Genomic DNA, 14,610 nt, shown 5'->3' with positions numbered 1-14,610 from the left:
CTCAAAAGTTTGGAAAAATCAGCTCAGCAACTCTTAGTATATACATGGAATTTAAAAAATGAAAGCATGCAAATTTGTTTTTAGTGCTCATCTGGTTCAAAAACTATTTGGTATTTTAACCCCTCTTCTGCCCTTTTCCCCCTCCCCAAAAAAGGCAAGCCTTGTTAGTCCTAAAGAGCTTTAGGTTATCCAAGAACATTTTGAGAGTTAGTTCTTGGAGCTTTGAGCACACAGAGTTTAAAAACAATTTCAGGAAATCCCTCCACAATGTTTTTTTTTCCAGTTTCTCTCCTCCAGGGTGCTCTTTTCTCTGTACATACAGTCCTTGGAAGTGGACCTGAAAGCTGCAAAAAGTCAAAACATTGCAACTCAAAACTGATTGTCCAGAAGAACAATCTTACAAAGGAGGGACTAGATTTAGAACTTATGTACCAAGATCTATTTTTCCCAAAACAATCAGGAATTTGCTGTGGGCATGACAGTTTTTAAAAATTGCTTAACAGAAGAGTGCCAGTGCATGCTTATAGGATGTTACACTGCCACTGTTCTAGGGAGATTAAGCCCCTGGTGCTTCTACTGAGGTCACTCTACCAGGCCTTGTCATCATCAGTATGTCAATGTACTTTTGCCTGGAGACTCTGCAGTATCTTAAAGTAAAAACACAACACATGTTGTAAAGTGAGAAATGGCTATGAAACTGAACATCCGAAAGGCAAGGCTCGGAAGTGTGTTTAAAAAAAAAAGTGTGTGTGTGGTGGGGGGGAGGGGGGGATGGAGGCGGAGGCAAGGGAGCAACTGAATGTTTCCAATTAACACTTCATTTTACCATTTTCTTAGGCTTTCCTGGGTAAATGTGTTTTATATTTGCTGGCAGAAGTCTGCTGAAGAAAAGTTTTAAAAAGTTAAAAAAACAAAACAAAAAGCTGTTTCTGCACTTCTCCATAGCAACTTTTTGTACACTGGCATTTTTGATGATTACCAAACAACGCATATGCATTACACTACCTGTGGTACTGGACCAGGTCTATCTGCTGTCCAAGTTAATGGTCATATGGAATGGACAGTTCGGGAAGTTAAGAAGGTGTGGGGATTAGAAAAGATTGGGAGGTGCAATTGAACCAAGGGACAGTTAACTATAGAAGGAAGGCTAGGGGCAGTAGCAGTTGACTTTTTTTTGGGGGGGGGGGGGTTAAACGGAAGCTTAATTGGCTGTTTAGGGCTTAATGAAGGTTTAAAAGTTAGTATGGGGTAATACAAACAAAGGAGTTAAAAAAATGTATATGTGCTGCACAGGTATCTCACTTGCTTAAAAAATGTGTAGCTGGTGCATTGTATATGTAAGTCTGTCAAAATTCCAATATGGCCGATGCACCAAATCAAGGCTTGGCTTGGAGACACACCTGTGCTAATGTTTCTTTAATTCTGTGCTCATGCTGGGGGGAAAAACAGCCTGCATATGTATATATACAGCTGGAGCCATACTTTTGTGATGCCCCACTACTCACTCACTTTAGAGTCCCATCAGGATTGTCCGTTATGACTGCACTGGTGTGTCCTAAGATAAAGCCGGGGATCCAGCCCTCAGCTGCTGGGCACTGGTCAGTGGCGGCTCGGAACACCAGAAACATGTTCTGTTGGTTGCTTGCCAGGATTTGTACGACCTCTCCTTGGTAGACATTAATCTCATCCTCCTTCACCGCCATGTAATCGTGTGTCACGAGCATTGTGGAGATATTGCTACTACTGCTACTTTCACTCTGTGGAGATAGAACAGAATGGAGTTGGGGAGAGGGAGGAGGAGAAGGAGAAGGAGAAGGGAATAGTGAGAGGAAAAGAAGGGAAAAGAACAGCATTTAGTGCTTGGCCAGTGTTCAGAATCTTGCACAGCCAATGTCTGTACAGCTTCAGTCCCTCATGGCTGAATGATGCAAAGCATCTCATCTAGAAATACCTACCCACAATGCACAGAGAAAAGAAAACCCAGCATATACAGTGAGGTTGTATCTCTCCTCTTATGTGGCTCAGCTTTCAGACCCCTGCAAGTGCCTTTTCCTGAGCAATTCACCCATAGCCAAGTTGCAAATATAAAAATGCTGGAATGCACTTAAAATGGGGAACTGTTCTCTTCAGGGGCGGAGGGGGGGGGGGGGGGGGGAGGGAGGGAGGTTAAGTGAAAAATGAAGTTACACAGGTAGAGAATTGGCTATGACCAAAATTTAATCCGATGTTCCCAATTTTGAAATGACATCCTGCTTTTGCAACCCCTACGTTTTTTCCTGGAGAACACTGTGCATTTATGGTGATAACAGTGAGACAAGTATGGGCACTGCACAGCTCAGACTTATCAAGCATAGAATAAAGCCAGAAGCAGCTGCAGCAGAGTGGGAATAGAATGATGACTGATGGAGAAGGGTACAAGAAACTGAACAAAAGAATTTGGGGGAGAAGGGATGAAGCAAGGGGGATAAAAGCACAGACCTGAAATGTTTTTATAATGTTGTATCATATACAGAAATGACTCATTTTTTGCACTGGGGCATTTACACTGGTGATTTTAAGTTAAAAATGAAAATGAGATGTTCTACGTACTAGTATACTGTGTTAAGAAAATTGGTACGTATATATACAAACACATTTTGATATACAGTTTAGCTTGCTGATGGCACTGTGTGGTAGCTGGGATAGCTGAACTCAGCTGCTCTACATGGAGAAAGTATTTCTAAATCATAGTTCCCAATCATAAAACACTTACAAATATAATGCAAAACAAGCTGGTGCTTTGAGTTCTCAATGTAGTTTTTTCCCCCCAATTATTATTATGGTTAGCTTTGGCAATTGAGAAGCAGAGGGCCATAAGAGTCCAGGTGCTCTGTGCTTTACTTATTCTGGTAATAACTAAGCTTTGAGGGAGTAGATGAGGGACATGATATGACCAATGTACTAGTTGTTCATTCTGTTCAATTGATCTGGTTTCATCTGTTATTAAAAGCAACGTTTCAATAGACATTATATTGGAGTTTGGGGTAGGGAAGAGTAGAGGGAGAGGAGGGTGGGGGAATTTTGCACATTTTATTGTATTTAAGGTTCTTTGTTTGGTCATCAACAAAAATAATTTACAAATAAAAAGTTAGTGCTTTGGAATGGCCAAGCGCAGTGCGCACTGTTCTGCTCTGGTGTTACAGGTGCATTTCCTAGAAAATGTTGCAGCAAATGATTTTACAGAGTGAGGAAAAGAATGTCATTTCAGCAACTGAAAAAGCATCGGGCTTTGATCTGCTGGATGGCAGTGTGGCTCCCAGGTTGCTTGGCAACTGGCTAAAAGCTGACTGGTGAGGCCTTAGGATAGTGATTCGCAAATCTGTCCTGGAGGTTACCCAGCCAGTCAGTCAGGTTTTCAGGATATCCACAAGGAGATAGACTTTCATACCGAGAGGAAGTGTATGCAAATTGATCTCATGAATAGTTGTTGTGGATATCCTGCAAACCAGACTGGCTGGGGTTTCTCCGGGACAGGTTTAGGAATTACTGCCTTAGGCTATCACTTGTATATATCCATGTAGAGGTCTACAGTTTTGGTTTGCTTAATGTTTGATTCTGTTTTAGGCAGAAGTTTCATAGGACCCTGTGGGAGTTTTTTTTTTTAATGGACTTAGATAGATGCATATAAACTAGTTCCAGGCTGCACCTGACTGGTGATGTCACCGTAAACTGTTTTTTCTCCATCTCCATCTACTGGTTAGAGAATATAACCCACTGATGTGGACTGGTCTAGCAGGACTCAAGGAAAAGGAGATTAACAGGTAAGAATACATTTCACCATGTTGGAAGTCCAGACCACATTTATTCCATTCATTATAAAAGGTTGAAAGAAGGCCAAATGAGTGCTGACAGTGAAAAGCAGATCCAATTGAAAAAGAAGAAAAAGAAAAAGCATATGCTCTGGCGAGTTAAATACAAAGCACTGGTCAGACAGGCAAAAAAAAAAAAAAAGTTTGAAAAGAAGCTTGCCATAGAGGCAAAAAACTCAAAATCTTTTTCAGGTACAATTGAGCAAGAAGGTTGTGAAGGACATTAGATGATCAATAAACAGAAGAGCATGGTAAGTTTTCAGAGCCAGCTTAATTTTGTTGTCAGAGGACTCCGCCCACAGGCTAAGAGGAAGTGAGTTCCAAAGTTTAAGACCCAGAAAAAAGAATGCTCCATACCTGGTGTAATTAAGGTGAGCAGATGATACAGATGACACCAACAGCCAACTGATGGAGGAGTGCATAAATTGTGTATTTGTAAAAGAGGTAAGGGGCAGGGAGGGAAGCAAAATACAGAGAATGTGGCAAAAAACAGTTTGCTTAGCAGGGTTTAACAAAGGTTTGGATAATTTCCTAAATGAAAAGCCCATAAGCCATTATTAAGATGGATGTGAAAATCCACTACTTTTTTCTTGGATAGGCAGCATAAAATCTGTTTTAATCTTTTGGAATATTGCCAGGTACTTGTGACTTGGATTGGCAACTGATGAAACCTTTGGTCTGTCCCGGTATGGCAAAGTGTTTGTTCTTATAAAGGACAACCAGCATAAAGAGTGGCCATCTTAATTTATACCTGGAATAAAATTTAGAGTCAATGATGTCGTGTGCATTTCTGGTTGTTTAATTAAAAAAAAAGATATACAAAGGTACTGAGAAGGGCAGCCAAAATGATAAAGGAGATGGAATAACTTCCCTCTAAGGAAATGCTCAAAAAGCTAAGTGGTCTTCCACTAGAAGACACGCTTGAGTGGAAATAGGATAAAGGTCTATAAGACCAAGAGTGCAGTGGAATAGGTAAACACAAACTGTTTATTCTTTCAAAATGTACAAAGAATACGAGACATCATGAAAATACTAAATAACACATTTAAAACAAATTGGAGAAATTATTTTTTTCACTCAGTGCACAATTAAAGCTCTAGAATTTGCCCTGGAGGGTGTGGTAAAAGCTGTTATGATAGCTGGGTTTAAAAAAGGGCTTGGACAACTTCCTGGAAGAAAAGCCCATAGCCACTAAAGTAGACCTGGAGAAATCCACTGCTTATCCCTGGGAGTAGGCAGCATGTAATCTATTTACCAGGCACCTCTGACCTGGATTTGCTCCTGGCAGCTTTAGAGTAAAAGAGCCCATGGTGCAGTTTTAGGAACACTATTTATTTTTTTTAACCTCGTGCTAAACCAGTGGTTTAATTTTAAGTTGGCAAAAACTGAATCACTAACCTCACATCTAATTTATTCATTCCCCCTTGCCCCCGTCAAATACAAAACAGGACAAAGCCCGGCATAAATTTCTACACAAACAATCATCTTCCTTAAGTGCACTAACACCCAGATGATCAAAAGCCCTGCGCTGTTCCAAACAGCGCTCTAAACTAGCGCTGGAACAGTACGGGGCACTATTAGACCTATGCTCAGAGATAATGCATGCAAATTTAAGCAGCGCAATTATCTCTGATCATGGGGTAGAAGTACGGGCGAATTGTGCCGAGGCACAATCCTCCCGCACTTGTTTGACAGGTCTGGGCTGTCAAAACCCCAAACCTGTCAAACACAGGGGCTCGAGGTCGATGGGACCACCAGGCCCTGACTACCCCTGCCCCGAGCAACGGGGGCTGGAGGTCTGGCGGACCTTCGGTCCCCCCGACGCTCCCATCCCCAGGTTCAGGGAGGGCTGGAGACCGGAGATCCGGTGGGTCTCCAGCCCCCCCAAACCCCCAGAAAATGGTCAGGTCCAGTGGCCACCGGTCAAACCTCCCTCCCTCCCACCCAGCGAGCGACGGGGGGGGGGGGGGGCTGGAGGTTCGGCGGACCTCCAGCCCACCCCAACTCCCCCCCCCCAGCGTTCTCTGTAGAATCCCTGGTGGTCCAGCGTAAAAAAGAACCCCCTCCCGGCCCCCCTACCTTTTAGTTGGAGGAGGGAGGTAGCCTGCCCTCCCTCCTCTTCCTTGGATTGACGACGCACAAAATGGCGGTTCCCGGCCCCGCCCAGTGCATCCTGGGATGCGCTGGGTGGGGCTACAGACCATATAAGGAGCAATTCCCTTATATGGTCTGTAGCCCCACCCAGCGCATCCCAGGATGAACTGGGCGGGGCCGGGAACCGCCATTTTGTGCGTCGTCAATCCAAGGAAGAGGAGGGAGGGCAGGCTACCTCCCTCCTCCAACTAAAAGGTAGGGGGGCCGGGAGGGGGTTCATTTTTACGCTGGACCACCAGGGATTCTACAGAGAACACTGGGGGGGGGGGGGGAGTTGGGGTGGGCTGGAGGTCCGCCAAACCTCCAGCCCCCCCCCCATCACTCGCTGGGTGGGAGGTTTGACCAGCGGCCACTGGACCTCCATGGACCGGGGTTTGGGGGGGCTGGAGACCCACCGGATCTCCAGCCCTCCCTGAACCTGGAGGGGGGGGGGGGACTGGAGGTCCGCCGCACCTCCAGCCCCCTGTTGGCAGGTTTGCTATGGGGGGGGGGGGAACGGGGGCCTGCCAGCATGCAATTGCATGCTGGACAGGGCTCACCATTCCTCCCCAGCGCTAGCTGCTGATCAATGGCGATGAATGTGCTAAGCCATGTTTAGCATGCATTTGCATGCTACTTGCGCAAAGATCCCTCGAGCGCGTTGTTTCATGCGCTCAAGGGCTCTAATCATGGGGCGGTAGCAAACGCTGGTGCTAGTATGGCGCTAACAGCCTCTAGCGCCGGCGTTTGCTTTTGATCATCTGCCTGTAAGTGTTGTTCTATAAGGTAGTATCTAAGTAGTGTGGATGGAGCATGGGGGGTGGGGGTGGGAGAAAGGAAATGGGTGTTTCTCCAACTTATGCAGATAACTTTTAGAATATTATCTCCCCCCCCCCCCCCCCCCCCCGATACTCAGCACTGTTTAACCAGTCAGAATGGCTGCTGACCAGTTAAATAGCGCTTAACTGGCTATTCACCGATACTCAGTGGGGATAACTGGCTATCCTCCGCTAAATATCCCCAGTTAACGGCTAGCAGGTTATATCACCTGATATAACCGGCTACCCGCTGATTTTTAAATCAGGATTTGCAGCCATATTTGGCCCCTTGAAAACCTGGTATATCTTTGGCCGGTTTAAAGATAACCAGCTAAGTCTGAATATCGACTTAAGACGGTTATCTTTAAATTGGCCAAAAATAAGCTGGATATTCAGTGTCGGTCACTGGAAACGACCCGGAATTGAATATCCAAGCTCAGCGCTGACTGCAGGAGTTAGCTGGGCTAACTTCCGCAGTCTGAATATCGGCCCCTACATGTGTGGCTAGGCATGCCCATTTACACTTATTATAAATGGTCCTGCCAATTTAGGTTCACACTCATAGGAGCTAACTTTTCAAAATTATTGGGGGTGCTAAGCCCAATGGAAATAACCCTTCCTTGGACACATACAAGGAATTTTCTCAATATTGGGGGTGCTCAAGCACTTGGCATATATGCACACTGAGGCATGAAACACAAGAAACAGAAAACAGAAAGAAGAGAGTGCATGCAAAGCAAGATTTAATTCTAAGCAGAATTAGTTTGGAAGAATAAATCCTACCAGCATTTCACTATGTGAATGCTTTCCAAACCAGTGCCAGCCAAGAGACTAGACCCACTGCTATACTTTACAGTAAGTTCAAAGGCACTGGCACTTATTGGGAAGCATATGACATACAGCAGAACTACAGCAGTCCCTCTAGGGTATCTAGGTGTGTGTGTGTGTGTTAACCCCAGAATCCTCATGCTGGCAGGAATAATTATGTTCCTCCCCAGTGGCCTTGGAGCATACTTTCTCAGGAAGATTAAAAAAAACCCAAAAACAACAAACTGCATGTGTGCGCATGTATATGTTTATATCTATATCTATCTTAAGGCTGCCAATTGAATCCTGATTTGCAGGACAGAATTGATCCAGCCTTGGGTTTACCCCAGTGCATGCTGGGACTTCCAGTCTTGCTTTTCTTAGGGAATGCATTGGGGAAATCAGAACTATCTAAGTCCCTGCATGCAACGGGGCAAAACCAGGACAGAATCAACCCTGTCCTGCAAATCTGGATCCAGTTAGCACCCTTAATACTCTCTCTCACTCTCAATATATATATATATATATATATATATATATATATATATATATACACACACACACACACATATACATATTGGTAATTTTTACATCTGTAAAAATGAATTAGCTGAACTAACCGTAAATACTGTATTGCTATTTCACATTTGTTCATTTGCTGACTGGATACAGATAATGGGGTTGGAGTAAAACTAAAAACACAGAGTTGTGCTGGTAAAGGCAGCAGCAATAAAAAGCAGCATTTGGGACAGGATTGGAATTAACATCCAAAATTATAAATGTAATTATATAAAAATGTACAAATGTATTATAAAGAAAATAAAAGGAACATCAGGGGGAGTCAATATAATAATCTGCCTTCCAACTGGAAAAGTTTTGACCCATTGAGGATATACAGGAGTGGCTGCCGCATGTTAGTGATCCGCCTTCGGATCTGAAGGTAAAAAAATTAGGAAGGGCAGTTAGTAGAAGTCAGGCTGGTGATGGATTCAGTACAGATAAAGGAGTGACGGATCTAAATGTTAGGACTTTTTCCTTTTTTAGCTTCACATGCCCACATACGTATCAGAAGTCAAGATAAACATATGTGACTGCATTACATGTCTAGCAGGCATCTACTAGTTGATTATTTCAGAGCAGTGAGAAGAAAGGTAGCAGTTAGTACCAGAGAGAGAAGGGGAGCACAGAAGAGTGTCGGAGGAGCTGGCGAGATGGCGGTGCTCCGCTCTTACCCCATTGCTCTGGGTGGAATGTACGGACTGCTCGCTAGCTGAGGAGCAGGTACTCATGCGGTCCGTGTCCTTGCTGTGCGATGAGTGGTGGTGTGTCTGTCGCTGCAGGGAGTCACTATCTCCGGGGAACGTGAAGGAGCCAGGGCGGCTGCTGGGGGAAGTTGGTATAGAGCTCCAGAAGGAGCCCTTCTGCAGTGGGCTGCTAGGCGGGATGCTGTCCTTGCCGAATGGTGCAGGGAGCGCGCTAGAGATGGGAGAGTTCAGTGAGGTGGCACCCGGCTGTGCCTTTCCCAGAATCAGGGTCCCGGTGCTGCTCCTGGGGTGGTTCTCCTCCAAGGTGTCGTGCGACTCTTTCTGGGCTGTGTCCGCCGAGTTGGAAAGGCTCCTGGCAGTTTTCCTGGGGCTCTTGAGGACCTTCATCTTGGGGACGGGCTCCGCTTCTCTCTCGGCACAGTCCAGCTGTGAAGTGGGAAGACGCCTGTCCTGCTGTCTGGGGCCACTTTCTAGGGAGATGCTGAGGGGTGGCAGGGAGGGGCTGCGGAGAGACGTACCTGACATCTTGTCTGCCTCTGCTGAGGCTGCAGAGGAGACCAGGACTGGGGAGTGGTGCCTGACAGGCTGGGGGATCCGGGATGGCCTGCTACGGCTGGAGCTGCTCATTCCGGTGCAGCTGCTGGGACCGCTGGTGCTGGTGGTGCTACTGCTGCTGCCGCCGCCACTGCTGCTGCCGCCGCCACTGCTGCTGCCGCCAGTGTGATTCCTCTGATACTCAATTGGGGATGTCAAGGCTACCATTAAAAAAAGAGGAAAGTACAAGGAGGGGGGGTTACAGGATAGAAGTTCAAATGCACAGGTACAAAATGGTATAGACGCCTGTTAATATTGCAAAAAGTAAAAAAAAAAAAAAAATAAATAATAATGAATTTTTAGAAATTCACATTGGTCCTTGGACTGACTAGTGCTAAAGTCCTGTGGAAGTGATATTCAAAGCTTACCTCCACCCACTACAGGTCGTGTATAATGGGAAGACAACTTTTGATGTTATTTTCTAGCAGCAACAGAACCAGTGCAAGTTTAGGTATCCTAAGCAAATTTTCAGCATTGTGCCTCCTTCCCTCCCACAACTAACGTTCAAACCCCTATGACCTCCCTGAGACTTTCGTAATTAAATTAAAAAATCATGATCACCACACCTCCCATTCTGGTCCTCTACAAATGTATAACTGGGCATCTATATTTTGAGATATTAAATTGACCCCCCCCCCCACACACCATTTTTAAAAATATATTTTATTTTGAAAGAATGTAAACAACAAAATGAAAACCCCAAACCCACCCAGTATAATATCATCAGGCATACTGTGACTCTTCAGCAGACCCCTGCCATTCTAACCCATGCGCCATTTACTGTGGATAACTGGGCTATCCGAAAACTGCCCACCCTCCATGCAGGTACATGTACTGAAAGCTGTGCCCTTGGTGACTGGTGAAACCGGCTCTGAGCATAGGGACAGGTGGAAGAGTGCACCAGTATCAGGCTGTGTAGAAAGCTGCAGTTCATGTAACAGCTTTAAGTCTGGCCGTTACAACGCCAGACTTGCAGCTAGAGAAAAGGATCAACAACCAAGATCACTAAGCAACAATCTATGGCAGACCTTTCCTCCCCTACTGACAGCATGGGAGAAAAAGGTGACTGAGTTCCGAGTGTAGCAACTGCCGGAGGCAGACTAGTACACAAGTAACGAAGTGTATTCCTGAGAACTGTGTTTTATTTTATGATATAGGCTTGTTAAATAATCTGTGGAATATAAAGATTTAATAAATTCCCCCTAATTTCCTACCGCCAAATTTGCCAGTTCCAGCACACAAGATAGTTGTATCGTGGTTAATGCTGGTAGTATTAGCAGTGTCATCAGAGAGAAGGGCATTGGAAGGAATGACCCATTTCTCCTAGACTCTGGGAAACAGGAAAGTCACCACACTGAAGCTGGCAAGCACCAGAGGTAAAAGTGGAAACAGCACTAGCTCTGTGGTCTAGGAATGTTAAAAGGCTCTTGTCCATCAGAAAGCTGTTGGGTATATCTGACTCTCAGTGACTGAGGAAGCAGAGCACATACACAGAATTTATGGCCACACTGCCCCTGACCCCCCCCCCCCCCACCCCAAACATTCTGTAGCAATTCAGTGGTAGGTCTGCAGCAAAGTTTTATTAAGTTTAAAGAATTGTTGAAAACTATTACTTCAGACAAGCCTCTGGTAATTGTAGTTCCATATCATCAAGCTGATCAATCCATAGACTGGTGGGTTGTGTCCATCTACCAGCAGGTGGAGATAGAGAGCAAACTTTTGCCTCCCTATATGTGGTCATGTGCTGCCGGAAACTCCTCAGTATGTTCTCTATCTCAGCAGGTGGTGGTCACACACAGCAGCAGCTCTGGCTAGGCCTCCAAGCCTAATTTTTAGGTTTTGTTGAGTGCCTGGGGTTGAGGGCTCTTCTTGAGCAAGTGCAAACCTGGTGGTGCCAGGTCCCTCCTTTCTCCCCCCTCCCGCTGGCTCCGTTAAAAAAAAAAAAAAAAAAAAAAAATTTTAAACGTCCTTAAAGGCGTTTATTTCGACGTTTATTTAAACGTTCATTGCAGCTACTCACTGGGACACCAGTTCGTTACAGCTCGGAGCGGACAGCAGGTAATTTTTACCTTTTTATAGCGGGCAGGGGGTTCCCCGATTCTTCTCCTCGTGGCATATGGCGTCGGAGGGCGAGGGCGCAAAGGGTCGCTCCCCGGATCGCTTGAGCGCTTCTAGAGGGGATGCGGGGGTCTTACAGCCTGATTCGCCCTTGTTGGGTGACAGTTTTGTGACCGATGAATGTCCCGGTCCTTCCTCCGGCGTGGCGGTTTTTCCCGCCATAAACGCCCATCCCCCGCTCCTCGCCTCCGCCATCTTGGCCGGCCACGCGGCTCGGACGGCTTCTTCGTGGGCCGCCCTTGAGGTTGGAGACATTAATGCCATGGACGCCCTTAATTTGGGCGACGGCACAAAAGCAGCTAAAGTTAAGCGCCATTCTTCCCGCGCGGCTCCTTCGCGGAGTGTCGCGCCGGACGCCATTTTGGATGCGCAGCATGTCTCTCCCCCGCTCTTGCGAGCGCCGGTTGAGGGTGCATCTAGGGCTGTTGCCCAGGCTGCGGAAGTGCACAGTCTGGGGGGTTTCTCCCCCGAGTTTGTTTTGCTGCTGCATCAGGCTTTCCTCATGCAAAACGCTGCCCCTGCTCCCTCGTCTGGTAAAGAGGTTGAGGTTCCCAGAGGTAAACGCCCTCGGGTTGATTCCCAGGCCTTGGAGGAATTTGTTTCCTCCGATGTAGATGAGGGCAGCGTGTCTGAGATCTCCCAACGGTCCTTTGCGGATTCCTTGGAGGAGACGGATCCCCGCTCGGATGGAGCGGATGACCCCTCTGCAGCGCGGCTTTTTAGCCCAGGGGATTTGCCCAACCTGTTGTTACAGGCCATGGACACTTTGAAGATTTCCTCTCCGGAGGACGTCTCTCCCTCAGCCCCTGTTGGCTCTGCCATTATGCTGGGGACGAAGCGCCCGCCTAGAACCTTCCACGTGCATGATGCCATGCACACCCTAATTTCGGCTCAATGGGATGTCCCAGAAGCGAGCCTTAAAGTGGCTAGGGCTATGTCCCGCCTCTATCCTTTGGCTGTGAGTGAACGTGAGGCCTATCTGTGGCCTACCGTGGATTCTTTAATCACTGCGGTGACTAAGAAAACGGCGTTGCCGGTGGAAGGTGGCACGGCCCTAAAGGACGCCCAAGACAGAAGATTGGAGGCGGCCTTAAGGTCGTCCTTTGAGGCGGCTGCTTTAAGTTTGCAGGCCTCAGTTTGCGGCTCCTATGTGGCCAGGGCGTGCCTGACTATGGTGCAGCGGGCTTCCCCCTCGGATCATTCCTTGAGGGCTGATTGGCCGGCCCTGTAATCGGGCTTAGCCTATTTGGCAGACTTGCTGTATGATGTCTTGAGGGCCTCAGCGAAAGGCATGGCTCAGACAATCTCTGCGCGGCGGTGGCTTTGGCTGAAACATTGGTCTGCTGACCACGCCTCTAAATCCCGCCTGGCTAGGTTGCCTTTTAAAGGCAAGCTGCTCTTTGGGGTCGAGCTGGACAAAATCGTGACCGATCTCGGCACGTCTAAGGGCAAGAAATTACCAGAGGTCAGGGCTCGGGCTAGTTCTCGTCCCGGTACCTCCAGAGGACGGTTGCAGGAAGCCCGTCGGTACCGCCCGGGCAAGTCGGGTTCCTCTGCCCCCTCTTCCTTCAAGAGGAATTTCTCCCCCAAGCAGCATTCCTTTCGCAGAGACCGCCGTCCCGGAGGTGCTCCCTCCGGTCCTCCCCCAGGGTCTCGTACCCAATGACGGGGTCTTGGTCCACGCCCCAGTGCAGATTGGAGGACGGCTGTCCTCGTTTCTGGGCGAGTGGACCACAATAACTTCAGACGCGTGGGTGCTGGAAGTCATCAGAGACGGCTACAAACTAGAGTTCTGCCGACCCTTAAAAGACGGGTTTGTACTCTCTCCCTGCAAGTCTCCGGTCAAAGCTGTGGCAGTGCAGCAGACCTTGGACAATCTGATCCGCCTGGGCGCGGTCGTTCCGGTGCCAGAAAGTCAGCTTGGCAAGGGACGTTACTCCATTTACTTTGTGGTACCAAAGAAAGGAGGTTCTGTCCGGCCTATCCTCGACCTCAAAGGGGTCAATCGGGCCTTGAAAGTGCGGCACTTTCGCATGGAGACTCTCCGCTCTGTTATAGCGGCAGTGAAGGCAGGAGAGTTCCTGGCATCCTTGGACATCAAGGAAGCGTACCTGCATATTCCCATCTGGCCTCCTCATCAACGCTTTCTGCGTTTTGCAGTCCTGGGACGACACTTCCAGTTCAGAGCCCTCCCTTTCGGGTTGGCTACTGCTCCGCGGACCTTTTCCAAAGTAATGGTGGTCATCGCGGCCTTCCTACGAAAGGAAGGGGTACAAGTCCATCCTTATCTGGACGACTGGTTGATCCGAGGCCCCTCTTATGCAGAGTGCGGCAAAGCTGTGGACCGAGTAGTTGCTCTTTTGAGCTCCCTGGGATGGATCATCAACTGGGAGAAGAGCCAGCTGCGCCCGACTCAGTCCCTGGAGTACCTGGGAGTTCGATTCGACACCCAAGTGGGCAGAGTTTTCCTGCCAGACAATCGGATTGTCAAACTTCAGGCTCAGGTGGACCAGTTCCTAGTAGCCTCTCCCCTTCGGGCTTGGGACTATGTGCAGCTGTTGGGCTCTATGACGGCCACGATGGAAGTTGTGCCCTGGGCCAGGGCTCATATGAGACTTCAACACTCTTTGCTGCAGCGCTGGACTCCGATGTCGGAGGATTATGCTGTGCGCCTTCCCTTGGACCCAGCAGTGCGCAAGGCGCTGAGCTGGTGGATGCAGACAGACAAGTTGTCTGCGGGAATGCCTCTGGTGACCCCAGAGTGGATTGTCGTCACGACGGACGCCTCGTTGTCGGGCTGGGGAGCCCACTGCTTGGGAAGGACAGCGCAGGGGCTCTGGTCTCCTGCAGAGGCAAAGTGGTCTATCAACCTCCTGGAACTCAGAGCCATTCGGTTGGCGCTTTTGGAGTTCATCCCGGTACTGGTGTTGAAGCCTGTACGGGTCCTGTCGGACAATGCCACGGCTGTGGCCTATGTCAACCGCCAGGGAGGTACCAAGAGCGCCCCTCTAGCCAAGGAGGCTATGA

At 47.9% G+C, this 14,610-nt stretch overlaps 1 protein-coding gene across 1 annotated transcript in view; it reads right to left on the bottom strand.

The window, feature by feature from the left end:
* Nucleotides 1–14,610, bottom strand: part of TRIO (trio Rho guanine nucleotide exchange factor) — a 905,131-nt gene that overhangs the window by 49,252 nt on the left and 841,269 nt on the right. The window contains 2 exon segments of the mRNA XM_030209962.1: nt 1,510–1,757; nt 8,839–9,626. Coding sequence (XP_030065822.1) covers nt 1,510–1,757; nt 8,839–9,626 — 1,036 coding nt within the window.

The sequence above is a fragment of the Microcaecilia unicolor genome, chromosome 1 (assembly GCF_901765095.1).
Source record: "Microcaecilia unicolor chromosome 1, aMicUni1.1, whole genome shotgun sequence".
NCBI lineage: Eukaryota > Metazoa > Chordata > Amphibia > Gymnophiona > Siphonopidae > Microcaecilia > Microcaecilia unicolor.
The sequence above is the reverse complement of the archived record's forward strand: the minus strand, read 5'-3'. Positions and strand labels throughout refer to the sequence as shown.